The 18,192-nt window shown below is 38.9% G+C and overlaps 5 protein-coding genes across 5 annotated transcripts; 2 read left to right on the top strand and 3 right to left on the bottom strand.

Annotated features, from left to right (window-relative positions):
• Positions 1-1,271: 1,271 nt before the first annotated feature.
• Positions 1,272-5,039, bottom strand: LOC136260906 (kelch-like protein 38). The gene is made up of 3 exons (XM_066054820.1): positions 4,876-5,039; positions 4,746-4,827; positions 1,272-2,689 (listed from the first exon to the last, which is right to left on the bottom strand). The coding sequence occupies exons 2-3, from the start codon at positions 4,784-4,786 to the stop codon at positions 1,633-1,635; spliced, it is 1,098 nt and encodes a 365-aa protein (XP_065910892.1). The 5' UTR covers positions 4,787-4,827; positions 4,876-5,039; the 3' UTR covers positions 1,272-1,632.
• LOC136260905 (uncharacterized) lies at positions 4,991-11,672 on the top strand. Its single transcript, XM_066054819.1, has 15 exons — positions 4,991-5,127; positions 5,318-5,572; positions 5,637-5,850; positions 5,916-6,032; positions 6,173-6,448; positions 6,548-6,746; positions 7,045-7,354; positions 7,913-7,961; positions 8,114-8,275; positions 8,618-8,749; positions 8,982-9,071; positions 9,502-9,687; positions 10,343-10,444; positions 10,547-10,634; positions 11,087-11,672. The coding sequence occupies exons 1-15, from the start codon at positions 5,090-5,092 to the stop codon at positions 11,581-11,583; spliced, it is 2,715 nt and encodes a 904-aa protein (XP_065910891.1). The 5' UTR covers positions 4,991-5,089; the 3' UTR covers positions 11,584-11,672.
• A 394-nt stretch (positions 11,673-12,066) lies between these two features.
• On the bottom strand, positions 12,067-13,894 carry LOC136262383 (uncharacterized). Its single transcript, XM_066056633.1, has one exon. It carries the CDS (start codon positions 13,861-13,863, stop codon positions 12,205-12,207), a length of 1,659 nt encoding a protein of 552 aa, XP_065912705.1. The 5' UTR covers positions 13,864-13,894; the 3' UTR covers positions 12,067-12,204.
• Positions 13,895-13,899: 5 nt separating this feature from the next.
• Positions 13,900-16,758, top strand: LOC136262384 (cell growth-regulating nucleolar protein-like). Its single transcript, XM_066056634.1, has 5 exons — positions 13,900-14,206; positions 15,452-15,559; positions 15,611-15,688; positions 15,740-16,088; positions 16,155-16,758. Exons 1-5 carry the CDS (start codon positions 13,955-13,957, stop codon positions 16,613-16,615), a joined length of 1,248 nt encoding a protein of 415 aa, XP_065912706.1. The 5' UTR covers positions 13,900-13,954; the 3' UTR covers positions 16,616-16,758.
• A 247-nt stretch (positions 16,759-17,005) lies between these two features.
• LOC136262385 (deoxyribose-phosphate aldolase-like) lies at positions 17,006-18,183 on the bottom strand. Its single transcript, XM_066056635.1, has 2 exons — positions 17,184-18,183; positions 17,006-17,079 (listed from the first exon to the last, which is right to left on the bottom strand). Exons 1-2 carry the CDS (start codon positions 18,116-18,118, stop codon positions 17,034-17,036), a joined length of 981 nt encoding a protein of 326 aa, XP_065912707.1. The 5' UTR covers positions 18,119-18,183; the 3' UTR covers positions 17,006-17,033.
• Between the last annotated feature and the right edge of the window lie 9 nt (positions 18,184-18,192).

The raw sequence follows: 18,192 nt of genomic DNA, 5'->3' as shown, positions 1-18,192 counted from the left end.
GTGCATGGAAGCATTATAGCTTTACAGTGACAACAGGACTGATAGAGACACTAGAGTATTGAGCTAGTTGGTAAGCATTAGAATAGTTGACCACACTAAAACACCTCAATAGAACATTCATGGCAGTATGAAGTACTGACAAAAAGCCATGTAGTGGACATGTGATCAAATGTGCATGATGGCAAATGGGCAATTGATTTGAGTAACACCTCCTTTTCTACAACCAATAATTTGTGTTGCAGTTCACCACAAAGCCTACTAGTATAGCAGCTAGCACAACACAAAAATTGTGCACTTTTTCATATAAGCACAAAACTTTCCATATAAATAGTATTCCTCGTGACATAATCTTTTTGATATAGTGCCATCACAGATTTGACCTTTGGTGTAGACCTTTATGGCCATTTTTGCCCAGAAATTTGATCATTTCTGTCTTGTATGTCTCCCTGAGGCATGAATTAACTTGTTAAAACATGGTACCAAAATAAAGATCCTGTTGAACGAAACAACTTATTACTTTTTATTTGAAGCTAATAGGTGATTTCATTCCAAAGTTATGATCATTTATATTACCCATGAATTTTGAGATAATTCATCTCCCCATGGGTAATTTACACCCCAAGGGCAGGTAAGATCAGAGAATTTCAGAGATAATAAAAACAATCATAACTTCAAAATGGAATTACCTATTAAAAACCAAGTTGTTTCGTTCAACAATTTACTTTGGTACCATGTTTTAGCATGTCAATTAATGCCTCAGGGAGATAGACAGAAATGATCAAATTTCTGTGCAAAAATGGCCATAAAGGTCACCAAAGGTCAAATCTGTGATGGCATTATATCAAAAAATACATGTCACGAGAAATACTATTTATGTGGAAAGTTTCATGCTTTTATGAAAAGTGCACAATTTGGCTACTTTTTGGGCTACTCTGCTATACTGCTGTGTATTTAAAACCAATGAGATTGGAGCCTCACAAATCTTCAATCCCTGAAGCCATGTGTACCAACTTGTTATAGTTACAGATAGAATGAACTGCAACCTTAAGTTGCCTCAATAAGAAACTTTTGTGTTTTCAGCATCTCCTGTAAAGATCTGGCACTGACTATATAGTGATAATTAATAGGGTGTGCCTACACACATCAGAGTCAATATCAATCCTTATAGTTGTATTAGCTTAGCTACTCAGTCAAGAACTAGAAAAATATGGGCACAAGAATGGGTGGAGGCATTGCATGCCTTTAATGAAGCCCTTTACTCTGCTCATCTTTCAAATTCACCTTGATTGATTAAACAAGTTAACAAATATGAGTAAGGTGTTGTAAAAACAGATATGGTGATCTGCACATGTAAACAAGTTGAGTTTCTATGTACATGACACAACTAGTTCAGTTTCAATTCAGTAGTTATAGCTATCGATGCGGAAGTTGCTCTGATACTGGTAATCAGGGATGACTAGATTACAAATACAAACCCTAAAAGGTCTTGTACCACTGACACTGACAGTTGACTTCACTTCATTGTTCTCAATAAGCTTCAGGAATAGCTCTTCACCGTCAACACAAAATGTAACTAGGCTACCTTGCTTGATGGGTGAGTGTACAAGTATGTATCACTCTGATCAGTGATATTCACAGCAATGAACTTGTGTCTCTGTTAAATGGCACTTGTGCAGTAAAATTAGAAACAGAAAAGGTGTAAATACCATCTTTCAGTGGTGATGATTTCATGATGTACTTGCTCAGTGGCACCTTTTTAGTATTGAAAGTAACTTTGCACTTGTCTGCTTGATTGTAAGTGGTTGAAACACCATCATATCCAAACCACTCAATTTTCAGTGAATGAACTGGTTTTTTTGAAGTATGTTCAACAAGCTCTTCATCATCGTCGTCACCAGCGTAAACCCCCAGAGGCTTACAACTGGTGTAGATGTAGCGGTATGCTATGCTCAACAGTTGCTTATCAACCTGACTGCAACTCACTACCTTAGAGGAGAGGATCTGAGGAACAATCAGAGAATACCTGATGCATTGAAAGAGCTGAGAAACTAGTTGCAATGATGTACCTAATTTTTCTGTTTGATATTTATACCAGTCAACCAGAAACTCAAAGAGAAAAGATTCTGAGCAATCAATATTACTTTCCTGAAGTAATGGGAGCATCACTTCTTCAGGGAGTTCACAGACTTCTTCGTAATAACTCTCCAAGTCACCACCTATTATGGTGACCACTTTATTGGCCGCTTTCTTGTTGCTCTCTTCACTCATCAAACTAGCGTACTTTGAAAGCAACGTGGAATAATTTGATAAATCTAACTGTGACAATACTGCTTCACCACACATGTGTTGCAGTGGTGCTTTGTTGATCTGGTAACGATCAACAACTTCCATCAGAGGAATCATGTCATCAAGACTATCCAGTTCACAGCTACCTTTGTAGACGGCATCTATCAGTAGCTTCATCGTCTTATAGCTCTCTATTGGCAGGTCTACCTTATTGGATTTCTTCTCCTTAAAGCCTCCATAGAACATACTCTCAAAAACAGGAGACACAGAAGCAAGTATCACTTTGTGAGCATCAATACTACCATCGGACAATTTGAGGGTGATATCACTTGGTAGACGATACAGTGTAGAGGAATCATGTGCAAATCCCATGCTGTTCCTCAGGCATATCCGCTTACTTCCACTACAGAAAAATTGACATCAATATAAATGTACACCTTAAATTAAGAGACCACCTAGTGTTTAGAGAACTAAAACATTGGTATTGGCAAAGTTGTAAGTAGACTTAAAAAAGGAATTTGTACCCCAACTACTAACCAATAGAACATTCTGATAATTTCAAAGTCTGGTTGTTGCTACAGTTCAAAAAAGTAATTAGTTTCCACTGTATTTAGCTGTGCAGTGATCAATTCAGATGACTTGGCCATGTTTTACAAAAGCATTAAAAACATTCATCATCTTTAGGTGGCATTAAGTGAAGCCTTACAAATATAACTGAACAGGACGTCTGCACAGTCATGTGTGAACATACTTGGAAAACATTTGAAAGAAACAATCCCATCAAACTACTGAACTATATAGTATATACTTAAGTAGTTGGAAGGTAAAAAATTTAGTCACCATGATTAGAGCTGTGCTTTTCCCAAATACCTTCAAAAATTATATGCCATAGATCATTACAGGCAATGGGAAAACAGTTTTTTTGTTTCCAGGATGTTTATCAATGCTGAAGCCATGAATAAGTATCTTACAGTGGATTTTCAAAGGGAATTTTGTTTAAATTAGCACTTTAGGTGTTATTGCAATGATCTTTTCTAGCTTGTAAAATTCCTAACACTTAGTTGTGTAACTATTGAACTATAACACTGCATCAAGGGAAAGAATGGCACCAGACATCACTGGTCCCTATGTTAATTGCTAACAAAGAATGTAGCATGGTTTTTGACTGTGTTCTGCCTCTACAAATGGAGGACAATACATGAAGCTATCCTGCATCATTCTGACTACTTCCAACTGTTGGTGGCATGGTGCAAATATTACAGACAATTTCTTATGTCACATAACCATGGTCCCCTACTGTGAATATGTGCTGTCATCAAAAAGAAATGGGGTGTAAAAGAGGACAAAGGTAAGTCTATGTGGAAGCATTGTATGGCATGCCAAAACGCACCTGTAGGTGTAACAATGAAAATCAAGGTCAGAGCTTTAGATGTTATTGAATTACAGTAGACCCTCTGTTATCCAACCCCTCAAAATGACTGTTCTATTAGAGTATTTTGATACAGTTGTATGGTCCATTAGAGTATTTCAACAGAGCTCAATACTGTATATAAATGTATGGGCTTTGGTTATCTGAACAATTCACTTATCTGAAACTTTTTACCAAGAGTTCATAATATAAGTAAGGGAGGGTGAACAAGACTGTTAAGGAATCAATGATTGAGCCACCTTCTGAGGAGAGATTGGACCAATCAACATTACTAGCAAGAGATGATATAAAACTAGAATACATCCAGGATAATCACTGAGTCAAGTAACACATTACTTGTATTAAGAACTCTTGCTTTTACCAACATTGGCAGCTCAGTGGAGGTGTTAAAAGAGGAATTGAACTCAGTGGGTTTGTACAGGCCTTATTTGTGGCTTCTTGGCCTGACATGTTAATTGCATGATAGGAGATGTAGAATTAAGCATGCTGCAAAAACAAATTGCACACTGGAGTTGCCATTGTAGCATTGCTGTCACAATCAGCTATCAATTTTATTACGTTATACAAATATTGTGGTCATCATAACATTATTTAATAGGATAATTTAGACACTATTATAGTACCATATGACTTTAATCCATTAAATGCACAACCTCAGAGATTGATTGTCTACCTGGCCCAATATGTTGTCACAGGCTTGCCTAACCAACTCCATTACATATCAACAACTCTTTATTATGACGCTAGGATAGTCTACACTATTATACTGGGAGCCATTTTGGTTGTCGTGTGAAGTTTTAATTCACCACTGAATACTCAGAGATTGATTTGCATTATAAATTCCAAGTACCGGATCACAATATATTTGGCAGATGAGCCACATGGAAATCAACCTAAGCGTATACCTGTGCTACTTTTTGAGCTATCACAATTAATTCCTTGCCTGCACAACTTGACACACACTATGATTCGATCGTGTCATGTGCTCACCCTGACCCATCACACTAGCCCATTCCAGTGTAAAACTTACGATGAAGATGGTGTCCTTTCGTTCTTCCGTTTTCCTTCCATTAAACCAAGTGTTATATTATTGTAGTAGAAGTGGCGGAGAACTACAAACAGCTGCTACAGCACGTGTTACCATGTCTTAATTTCCATACCGACGCGCCTTTATTTTCCGCTACCATGTTTTTAAGAGGGAAGCTACAAAATGTAAGCTACCTGGATTAAGCGTTAAATTAAAGCGTTGTGGTTGGTCACAAAGAGAAGCGGCCTTCTATTCTGATTCTGTTCCTGAGGATTTAGCACGTGATCCGCACGATAGCAACACTTTAAGATGTAAACAAAATAATAACCACGCCCTTATTTTAGAAAATGAGTCGAACAGAAGGATTTACACTACCAAGAATTCCGTGAGTATTATTTACACACAAGTGTGGCCTTACATGGCCTATTTTACGAAGTAAAGTTAGCTACTGCCGAAAAGAGGCAGCACGAGACGGTCGAGACCACAGCCTTTATAACTGCATGTATAGGTAGTGCAGTATTACAGCAGAAATTATCTGTTAACTTTTTTTTTCTATTCTAATTCTGTATTTGCAGCACTTCTCATGCACGCGCAACAAGCCCCACCTCGATACAGCCACACCTCGCGCAGCAAGTGCGCAAGGAGCCGCGTCATGAGCGCACAATGACTGAACCGTCTTACACTTCTTACTTGGGAACACCGAGACAAGATGTGCCGTATCATGTCTACACAGACACAGCAATGTATGAGGATGTGTTTGAGAAGAGAGGCTCATTTATAAAGAGCCCAACACATAACATATCTTGTCCACTTTCTCAAAATTACAACAGGTGAAGTATATAGTGCATCATTTTGTAGCGTATATCAGTGTGTACCTGATTTGCATGTACACAGCCTTCATGATTCTCATTGTCGTCACTTATACCTCAACAATCACAAGTTACGTGAACATCTCATCAACCTTGGACTAATAACGGAGGATCTTAAGATTGTTTCATCAACTCAACAGCAACGACAGAAGATACGAGCTCATGAGATGTTGGAAAGAAAAGAGCTGTTGTTAAACAGGATGAAGGAGAAGCAAACCAAAAGACTATCAAATCTTGAGGTACACATATATCCAATATAATGTTATTAGCAACAGTACATGACATTGGAAAACTTACACTATAGGTGCCTATTAAATTACCCAAGATCTTATCATGGAGTATCTCAAGAGAACAAGAAAGAAAGCAGCAGTCATTTAAAGTTAAAGAGGCTAAAAGAAGATGGTTGCAAATGTCCCAGAGGGTAAGGTTTATTCTTGTGAGGAAAGAGCATTAATTCGTTTAGTAACTTGTTTGGTACCCATGCACCAACAGTTTTCTACAAGTACTAGCTAATTGTTCATGTATAGCTGCTGTATATGTACATGTAAATGACTCCTGTAGAAGGAGCAACAAGAAAGTGCTGAAAAGAAAAATCAGGAGAGTATGCGACTTAAACAACTGATAGAAGAACAACAGGTGGCCAATGAGAAGAGGCGTAAAGATGAGGTGAACAAGCATCTGGCCAGAGCACACAGAAATGTCTCACAAGGAGTTGAAGTAGCACAGTGGCATAGAGATGCTGAGGCGATAAAGGTTCGTATGAAGAAACTTGAAAAAGAAGTGTGGTCAAGAAAGAAGTCCGCAACTGTTTCAGCAAAATATGGCAGCTTAGACACAGTAAGCATTGCATATGTTGTCTCAAATGAAGATGTTAACCTCTTAATAGCTATTAGTGACCATGTATATGGTACTGGTTATACAAGTATTATCCTGTAGAGCATGTCATCGATTGGTGAAGCAAATATGGAAGTCATATCAGAGTTAAATTCATCCCTTGCTAGAGTGAAATTTGGTAAAGTGGATGTGATTACTTCAAGAGAGAGTACAACTATAAGTGAGAAGGATGATCACCATGGTGATGATGAGCTTCAACATCAAGAAACTACAGTTGTAGATAGTGAACCAATAACTGGAGGTGTGTGTTTAGTGTGCGTGCATGAGTGTTTAACTCTCATACTGTATATTACTACCAAGAGTCCATAATAATGGACTCTTGTTACTACTGTATAGATGAGATGTGTGCTTGCTACTTGCACATGCACACATGTAATACAATACAATGACACACTCATACATTATATAATTCAGACCTGAACTCTTGAATATATGCTAAGCCACTAATACTTACAATGTCAACATAAACAATCTGGGAACAAGTTTATTTTGTGTCAATAAAGGGGGTTGGCACTGTTTGAGTGCTTCTTTTGTTGCAGAAAATGAACTGGTGGATACAACAGAGAAGGATCAAGCCAGTTCTCCGGTTGCAGAGATGGTGACTGATGAGAAAAAGGAAGATGGTGTTGAAGGAGTGGCAGACGCAGTGACGGATGCAGTGACAGACACAGCAATAGATGGGGACATTGAGAAAGTGACAGAAACAGCTGACAGTACACCTCAAGAAGTTGCAGAGACTACCGACAGGTTACCAGATGTTGCAGAACAAGAACCCCCTCCTGCTGAAGCTTTGACTGCTGAAGAAAGTGTGCAGATATTTGCTGCTATCCTCTTGGAGCAGCTGTCAATGTTAGTATACTACATGTATTGTACATATTAAGTGGGGCACTGAATAAAAATGGTGTGTGGAGACCATTGCATTTTGCTTCTTATTGATGATGACTTAGTGATTGGCTAATCTCTATCTTTAATTGTGTATTATTACAGTTAACAGTGTCTCATTTGACAAGAGTATGCTGGGTATGACTGCATGGTTGACACCATTAGGCCACATAAACTTAATTATTAGTTTCTCATCCTCCTGTACTCAAAATAGTGCGGGAGAGCAGATTTTTATTTTATGTTTTACTGACTAGATAGCTGAATTAGTTAGCTAAAATGACTCAGAATGCAGTTTTCTTAGACTGCTCTAGCAAGGTACCAACTTTAGAAGATGCTGGATAGCTGCACTCAGCCACCAGTGGTGTAAAATATCCTTGATGAGGTGAGAAAAACCGCCATGCAGGGGGATGAGAAACTAATAATTAAGTTTATGTGGCCTTATGTGTATGATCCGTATGTGCTTGTGACTACAATAGTCTGTTGTACTGTAAAGCAGTCGGTATTGGTGTCGTTCCCCACAATTAGATATGATCAAGCTGGAAATGGATATTTGACAACACAAGAATTCTTACAGGTGAGCCCATACATAGATAAGCCTTTTACATCATAGCAAATGGCATATGCATAACTACCATATTATTAGAACTGATAAACTAAGCCACGAATAACAGCCCATTATTCCATATTTATATTGCACATGTTTTACATCTGCAACAACTCTGATAGGTATTAACCAGCCGACAGTTGGGATTACGACTGAACAATGATGAAATGCAAGATCTGATAGTTCAGCTTGATCCTAACAACAGTGGCTGGACAGTGTATGGTGATGTTGTGTATGAACTTGCTACCATGTTGCTGCAGCTAGTAACACAAAACACCCTACAGGTTCGTGTATGTGTGGTGTATATTATATTGTGCCACGTGTCTATTTTATATAGTAGAAATTCATCTGATCAATTTAGTTATACCCATCTCGTGTAAAATCCGTAAACAATTGCAACTTGTATGAGCTAGTTATTCAAAACATTAAAATAGCATTCACATGATCACGTTTACAACTCATGTGTGCAAATTGTTTGTTTGCATTTTGCAAGCAACCTGAAATCAACTGAAGCATATGACACACCACATACTATAATGTTCCATCCATACTTATTACTTACTACCCACACATGTACTACACACACAGTATGCTACTCTATTATCCTACCTGTCTATGATCTATAGGATACTGGTTTGCAGCCAGTAGAGTACTACTGGTCTCAGTTGTCATCTCCAACATATGGATATCTTTATCTCAACCGAACTAGCGGTCAGATTCAGAGAGGAAGACCAGAAGAGTTTCGACCATTCTTGAAAGTAACCTCACTATAATGTATTATGTTTGCAAAAATACTCTAATAGAACAGTAATTTGTATTGTTCAGATTAGCAAGTGTTTGGATTACTGGAGTTTGAATTAGTAAAGATCCTGTTATTGTTGCTGCATGTTCTTAAGGGAAAACAACATGTTTTTGGGTAATGTAGAGTAGTAGTATAGCCGGTTGTATATATACAACTAACATACATATTACAAAACTAATTCTTTGTAGGACAATATTTTTGAGGATTCGATTGTTGACTTTTTTGAAACATCTGATGTGAACCAAGATGGGCTGGTGGATAGGAACGAATTTTATCAAGTAAGTCATATCAAGAGTTTATGATAACAACTGACACATTATAAACTCTTGGTCATATATTAGGGTTTTGTCTGTCCACAAAGTTGCTCTTCATTAGAATCTTTACACAAATGAGGAGCATGACACTCCACTTTATGCACATAAGTTAATACATGTAACATAATGAAACTCTCTGATCGAGGTTCTCACTGAAGTGTTTTGGTCTCCAGGGGTCTACAAAGTTCCTCCTTTTTTTACCAACTAAAACCTCTGTGAAAATTAGGCCAACAGATTCACGTTTTATAGCCAGAGAGAGATTCAATATACAATGTCCCAAAGTATCTCTTAGTACATAAATTGACCTGAAAAACCAGGACACCTTGATAAGGAGAACACTTTTTGTTGATCCCAGTGTGTCTTGAATTCATATACTGTATCCACTCATTTATAGCTTCTGGTGTCTCATGATGTTGGACAAAGACTGTTCCCACCACAAGTGGAGCAGCTGACTCAATCATTTGAACAACAACTATCCATGTTACCTGCAAATGAAAGAGCGGGATTGAACTTGGAGGAGTTCTGTACTGTTGCAAGAGCACTGATTACATTTGTTTATCGAAACACTTTCCCATCAGCTGTAAGTAACTTAACCTACATAGTAAGGATACTGTATGTTATAGTTAAAGCACTGCCATGCATGTGTGCAAAAAAATACAGCACAAGAGCCAGAATGTGTCAAGAGGCTAATGCAGCACGAGGTGAAGTGAAGTACTGTATTTAGCCTCAAGGCATCCCGAGTGCTGTATTTTTCTTTCTTAAATGTTCCTGGTCATCTTGCTCAGAGCGTTCATCTTAGTTCCCAAACCGCTTCAATTTTCAGTGACTAGACTATCAGTAAGTTACCTGAACATATTGGTAGGGATAGTTTGGCTAGTTTTAGCGATTTACAATGTCAATCATTTGTGCTGTCTGAGTGGGGTTGTAAGTTATATTTATAAGCTTTAGAAATTGGTACCAAATTATCCAGTGTCTAAACCTATGCTCTGCATGCAACATATTTTACTTTGTGTGGCCATGGGAGGATCAAAGTGCGGACGAGTACTGTACTTTCCACTAGCTACTGTACATAACAGTAGAGTTACATAGATATTTGGGCAAATACAGTACAGTTATACAGAACAGTTATGTAAGGAATGTAATGAAAACAGGATCAATTAATAGTATGGCTAGTAAAATTTAAGAGCTAAAAATAATATAGAGTCCTCTAACACCTGTTCTGTGACTTTATGTAGGATGACTGGATAGAACTGGATTCTCCAAAGGTTGGCAGATTCTGGTTGAACAAGTTGAATGGTGAAACCCGGCTACATGATCAATCTCTCTTACAAGATGAGGTAAACTGTATTTCAGGCTCCACTGAACTGCATGTGAGAGCATACATGCACCTTCCATCATGTGTTGTAGGGAATATTGTCAATATTTTTGTCCACCATTAGCCTGCTCAAGATTCAATGTTAAACAAATCATTGGCAACTGCTACTCTCAGCTCTGCACTGCCAACAATAGCTGAAGGACCCAGTGATGGTATGTATGCATGCAACTGTACTACTATGAATTGCTAGCTGAATGTGAAGTGCATACCATGTGGCTGGCATATACGTACTATTGCTGTAATGCAGTGAAGCCTTGGAGCTGCTGGTCACCTATGACATATACGTAGGTACCACAATGAGGTAGCCATATTAAAACAGTCATAGCAAACAAAGCAGTCATAAATTGAACTACCAGTATCTGAATTGGTCTCTATAACAAAATGTCTTAATATGACATTACCATGTGTCCACCGGCAAACAATGTCAGGCTTTGAAAAATAAAAAAAATAGAGGTGGCAGTTAACTAAGGCTTTGGTATATTATTCCGTTTACATGTATGGATTATTACAAATTATTGCAAAATGTTAAGACAGAGGTGTAAGTGACTTTTTTAGTATATGAGTCATCACTCTGACTGTTCACCATAATTTGCTTGCTACACAGAGGAGGCTGACACTCCAGCAGCAAATCAACACAAACACATTACTGCTACTACTGATCCTCACAGTGACAATGCAGTCCACAGTGATAGTAGTGACAAGACGCATCAAAGAAAGCACAAAAGAAAATCAAAAAGGAAACGTTCTGAGAAAGCTATAGCTCCTCCACCCCTCAGGCCTCGATCACGTCCTTCCTCACAACAAAGTGGGACAAAGAGTGAAGGAGCTTCTAGTGGAGGCGTGACTGAGGGGCTGACTCATGCAGGCACTCCAGACAGGAAGCAGTCAACTAATGGAAACAACAAGGAGAGCCAACCAGATGACAAGGCTGATGAGCCAATTGTAACTGCTACAGAGTCCACCTCAAGTAATAACAAGCCGACTGATGATGTTATCCATGAAGATGTGGTGCATAATGACAATAAGACAGATGGTATAAACATGGTCGAACATAATGATGCTACAAATAATGTCACAGACACAGAAGCTACAGATGACTAGCTGTACAACTTACACTGTACATATGTGTGCACAGTAAGAGTTTTCATTTTTGTGATTATGTTTCATGACTTTTCGTTATGCCAGTACAACTACTGTTCTTATAGTGTTTTCTCAATACCCTGTAGCTAATCTAGGACTGTCATGTTTATCCCACAGAAAATGTGTAGCTAAGTACAAAAAAAAAATTGCTGTTGCTGAACTTTGTAATAAATCAATACTACAAAATGCTTGCGGAAACTTATAAAGAGATGCCAGCAGTGAGTTTTATTTGTCTACATAGGAGCAAACTTAATCCTAATTATTATCCCAATAAGCCAGCTAGCAGAAAATGCTCACACACTGTACAAAGTTTGGTTGATCATGAAGTTCATGTGTGTCGTTTAGTATTGCCAATTTTCACCAAACCTTTACCCTCCAAATTGCTTAACAATTAAGCTGATTTGCCAAAGTTTAGTGTCACCAAACTTTCATCATTTACCACAATGATATTGATCGTAATTTAATTAATAACTTCATCTCATAAAAAAACAATAAACGTAACTTTAAAAATCATTTCAAAGTACCTGACAATGTCCAGCACAGCAACAAACTCATAAACAAAGGTCAAGTTCGGTTACAAAACTAGAAACACTGCTGAGGGTTGCCATATACCCACTTGCTGTGTTCACAATGGTACTCATCCCTCGGACCATTGTATTCACCTTCAAGACAATTATTAGTTTCACCACACCAGCCACACTGAGAATTTGTGACACACTCATCGCACAAATATGACCGATCCCCAGTGTTACAGTTAGAGCATGCCGCACTGCAGTAGCTAGGGACAAAATCCGGGATGGGGCAATTAAATGGATTATGATCTAAGAGGCAGCCCGTAGCATAATCCTTTATTCTGGTAAAGAAATCCTTCAGTTGATCATCAATGTTATTAAACTGATTGTAACACAATCCTAACTGCCTGAGACCAGTAGTATCAGCAGATACAAAGTAGGAAGGTATAGAACCAGACAGCGTATTGTCACAAACTTGTAACACTCGCAGATTTTTCATGCGACTGGTATCTGCATCATAGGGGAACGCTCCAACAAAGTAATTGTTATGTAGGTATACCTCTTTGACATATCCAGTAGTAACACAGGTTGGTAAAATTCCATTCAAATAGTTTGATGAGAAATCGACAATGTCCATATCCTCAGGCATTCCACAACAAGACTGGGAAGAGTCTGAGATTAGTGCACCATCTAAACTGTTGACAGCAAATGAGATGTAACGCAGTTTACGAAGAGTAGAGTTACAAAATATTTCAGCAGGTACTGGTCCAGTTAATTCCCCATTGGTGATTGACAGATGCGAGATATTCTCCCATTTCATGATGACTGAGGTTGGAATGGCTCCTTGTGCATGCTCAACTTCTAAATCTTTGAGAGCACTGAATCGTTCCCAAGATGACGGTATTGGTCCTACAAGGTCAGCATTTTCATAAAGCCACAGTACTTGCAGTGGAAACATTTGACCAAAGGGAGGTTCAGGAAATGATCCACTTAATTTATTCCGTGATAACGTAAGTGTCTCGAGCTTGGAAAATCCATAAGATTGGAATGAAATGGAACCACTGAATGCATTACCATCAAGAAGCAAATGGGTTAAGTTTCTACAGCTTGTCCAACTTGGCAACAGTCCAGTCAATCTGTTGCCAGTAAGGATGACAGTGTGCAAGTTAGAGGCAGCAATCTTAGTTGGTAATTCACTACCAAGAGCACAGTAGCTTAAATCAAGGTATTCTAGATTCTCCATTTCCCACAGTTCTGTAGGGATGTCATAGGGTATTCTGCTGTTGTGACTGAGGTCCAAATGAACAAGTGTTGTGATGTTTGTGAGCACTGAAGGCACCATGCTGGTCAGGTTGTTGCTATGAAGGTCAATTTTGATTACCTCCTTATCCGAGTTGCAGGTTATTCCGTACCACGTACACGGGTCTCCAAGTGTCCAGAAATCACTACGATACCAATAGTCTCCGCCGGTATACTGGAAGAACTTTGTTAACACATCTGTTACAACATCTTTCACACCGCCGACTTCTTCATTCACAGGTTCTGCATACAGCTCAAAGTTCAACTTTGAGTGAAGTGGTTTAGATAGCGTTGCAGGTAGATTCTTTATCCTTTCCACTCGATCATTTGCTCTTTTATGCAGATAATCTCTGTAGTACGGCTTAGAAGCGAGCGCATTCCCTACAGCTGCGACAGCAACTAAACAAACAAGGACACTGCCAATCGTCATGATGCATGTGACTGGCGCTTACTCTCTCCGATATTGGGTGCGCTTAACTTAGACTTGCATCACGTGTCCATCCACGTGTTCACAGTTGATCATGGTTAGCTTTACCTGCAACGCTTGTGGACAGACAGTGAAGAAGGCTAAAGTAGAGAAGCACTATCAAACGGAATGTCGCAATTGCACTGTTCTATCTTGCTTAGACTGTGGCAAGGATTTCCACGGTGACGAATATGCTACTCATACTAGTTGTATTTCTGAGGCGGAGAAGTATCAGGGAAAGTTATACAAGGATGCTAACAAAGGACAGCCACCAAAGGGACAAAAGAAGCAACAGGAATGGATAGAGGTAAGTCCTGAGGCTGAAATGCCAGTGATTGTATAAATTGGGAGAATACATTCCTCTTATTAATTATTTTGTGAATTGCTCTAATCTCATCACCCAAGGTGTAAGTGCAAAGTGAACTGCTTGATGCAGCCACTGGTGTGTCAGTTAAAAATAGTTAACATTTGCTGTGCTACCATATGTATATCTAGACCAGACCAACTTTTTTCTTTTGTGTGGGTGGGGGAAAAGTGGTCTGCTTGCAATAATTTCTGTGTAGTGTTCCACCAGTTTCACCTGCTGATTGGCGAAGCCATTCTCTTGTTTGGTGCTGTGACCAGAGGAGGTTGGACACGCTTTAAGCATTACTTAAATGTATTGCTCTTAATTGCATTCTTTTGTTTGGTATTTCACGTGACCCTCAATAGTCGCAATACTAAACTGAAAAATGATGGGGTTCACTGGGGCTTGTTAGATATTCAGATCGTCCTTCACGTAAGCTTCAAGGCAATGTACTTTGTTTTCTAAAAGTACTCTAGATTTGTGGTAAAATTAATAAATTACGATTTGATGCATACAACTTCACCAGACAGACTTGTCACATATGTTTTCTATATTGAAACAATGATCCTTCACTGCATTACACTGAAATCGCTGTATTACCCTCCTCAATAAAACAGATTTTGCATAATTTATTTTATTGACGTTTTAAACTCTGGCTTTTTTACCAGCTTAATCAGCGGAGTTGACCGGGGTTTATCATGCCGTTAGAATTAGAAATGCATAAACTTTCAAATGTACTCTAGTTTTTATTAAAATTGTCTTGAAATGAAGATTTTCCAATGAAAATGTACAGCTCACGTGAACGCGTCCAACCTCCTCTGTGCTGTGACTATTATAACTACAAAACACGTTGCTCAGTAGTGAATGGCTTCACCAATCACCACCCACCATTGGAACACTACACAAAAGTGTACCAGACCACTTTTTCCCCATAAGAAAAAGTCTATCTAGTCTGCATGAGACTAACATATATCAGTATATGGCACAGTATCATTACGTTGTGGAAATAGTATAGGGATGGAGGAAGGGGGCTGTGATGACAGCCTGAGTCCTAAATATATCTTACATGATGTGTATACATATGTAAGTATTCAGTGTTCTACTTTCTGACAAATAGACCAGCATTGCTGTCGAGGACTTGAAGCAATCATACTATAATGATGCATCTTGTTACAATAGTAATTGTGTGTATGTAATGTTGTGTAGAAAGTGAAGGAGACTGCTTCAACACACTCTACCAATCCACGACTTGCTGGGCTACTGGATAGGCTGCTAGAGTACTCCAATATTCCACGTAAAATGAAGAAGTTTCAGGTACGTATGTTCTCAACTATGTCTCAGATGATGGTGATGTAAATATTACAGAATTTTGTGGGCAACAGCTTAAATGTACGAGACCAAAAAACATTGGATGAATTATGGAGTTTGTTTAGTGGACTACAGGTTTGTGCATTCTGTATGTACATAAAGCTATGCCATATATCCTACTATCAGTCTAAAAGTGGGGAATCTGCTGCCGTTGCAACTGATAAGGAAGACACATCCATATCAGTTGATGCAGCTGATGATGTTGCTGAAGTCGATGGAGGGAAGAAGAAAAAGCATAAAAAGCATCAAGATGATGTGCTTGAATCTGTAACTCTAGCCAAAGAGGATGTCAAGGAAAGTGTTAGCAAAAAGAAAAAGAAGGAAAGGAGTGCTACCACAGATGTAACAAATGGTGAACCAGAGTTTGGAGTTAATAATCACTTAGATATCCAGTTGTTAAGTGACAGTCAGCTGCCTATGTCTGGTGAAGGTGAAACTAAAAAGAAAAAGAAGAGTAAAAAGAAGAGATCACTAGGTAATGTAATATGGTTTTGTGCTCTCATATGCAAGTAGTAATAAGATTATTCTGTACTATTTGTAGCATTAGAAGATCCAGAGCAAGTACCGAACACAACTGAACAGGGTACAACAACACAAAACACTGTCACAGACAATGGTATAGAGGACAGTATTAGCCATTGGGTGTCTTCCATTACTGATGGTGGTACCGTGGGGAAGAAAAGGAAACACAAACATAAGGATAGCGATGTTGATACAGCTGCTAAAGAAGACAATGAAGAAACAGTTGTGGAGGGTGTAGAAGTTCCACGCAAGAAGAAAAAGTCAAAATCAAAAGGCAAAGAGGATGACCAGAAAGTTGAAGCTGACATTGATCACATAGTTGAGAGTATGGAGACTGATGAAGCAGTGGTGGTTGAGAAGAAAAAGAAAAGGAAACATAAGGACTCAGTTGAGGGCCCTGTTGACAAGAAAGCTAAACTACATGATGTCATGACAGACGGTTCAAAGGTTAAGAAACATAAAAAGAAAGTTAAGGATTAGAGTTATTACATGATTACACCTTGTACATTATTTTTAGCATACAATGAAATGCTGTGCACGAGTTGAATAATGAAACAACTCATGCGTGCTTGGGGTTATTCCCAGGTCTTGTATTTACAGCTATATTGTTTAGACACTTATTTACAATGAATTATGCCAAGCTACAGTGGAACCTGGCATCCACATCACCCTGATTAAGAAAGTGACTTCTTTACAAAAGGAATGAACTTCTAATGGTGTTGTGTGGCCAGACCACTTTTCTTTCATGTTGGGGTTTCCGTACTAAAGAAAAGCAGCGGTCTGAACACAAAAGAAAAACAGTCTGGCCTAGTGTTTTATAATGTGTGAGGTTAAGTCATACAGTATACCAGTTGATGTAGATACAGTGAATTTAATTAGTACACTCATTAATTCATATTTAATTTGTTATCACTGGTACAACATCATGTGATTCATCAGGATCACTAAAAGAAAAGAAAAATAATTGTATATACTGAAGTATACATACAAACACAACTAAAGTTCCTGTCCTTCTTAAGACATAGGAATTTGGTATCCTGCTGCATACCTTCCAGTGATATGGTGAAACAGCTGACGCTCAATATCCACTAGTAGAGAACTAGCTCCTATTCTGAACAAATCTGGTTTGGTCCACTCATCCCCTAACTCTTCCTTCATCAGGGCTATCCATGACAGAGCATCTTTAGCACTCCTAATTCCTCCTGCTGGTTTAAACCCCACCTTGTACCCAGTGCGTTGATAGTAGTCTCGTATGGCTCGAAGCATGACTAGGGCAACTTCAAAAGTGGCATTTACGGCTTCTTTACCAGTTGACGTCTTGATGATATCTGCTCCAGCCATCATACAAATTAGACTAGCCTTACGAACATTAGTAAGTGTTCCCAAGTGACCAGTAGACAAAATGGTTTTGAGGTGGGCACTTCCACATGCCTCCCTAAACTGACGTACCTCATCGTACAGTGCCTCCCAGTTTCCTGTCAATACGTAAGCACGGCTGATGACAATATCAATTTCTGTGGCACCATATCCAACAGCTGTCTTGATTTCCTCTACACGTTGTTTCAGTGGTGTCTGGCCAGCAGGAAATCCAGCTGCCACAGATGCAACCGAGACACTGGTACACCCTAACTCCTTAAGAGTTTTAACTGCATCTTCTACACGCTCTGGATAGACACATATAGCACCCACAGTGATATTCAAGTCCTCGACGCCTAGTTGCTTCGCTAAGTCCTGCCGCACGGGATTTCTTCCTTTGTGACAAAGTCTAGCGACATTTCCTGGAGTGTCATCTCCATCCAAGGTGGTAAGATCGAGGCATGAGACAGCACGTAGCAACCACGCGGCTTGCCATTCTTTCTTAATTGATCGTCTAGCTTTGTGCGTAGCTGCTCGCCTCTGAGCACTGGGAAGATTCACTCTACTTGCTTCTACCCATCCTACATCCAACGGTATACCAGGATTGCGTTCTCTCGTTTCAGCCATTCTAAATCAACGGAGGTGGGGTGCGCGTCATATAAAGTCAACAATGGTCCGTTTAACATATCGTAAACTCTCGT

Source organism: Dysidea avara, chromosome 7 (assembly GCF_963678975.1).
Source record: "Dysidea avara chromosome 7, odDysAvar1.4, whole genome shotgun sequence".
Taxonomy (NCBI): Eukaryota; Metazoa; Porifera; class Demospongiae; order Dictyoceratida; family Dysideidae; genus Dysidea; species Dysidea avara.
The sequence above is the reverse complement of the archived record's forward strand: the minus strand, read 5'-3'. Positions and strand labels throughout refer to the sequence as shown.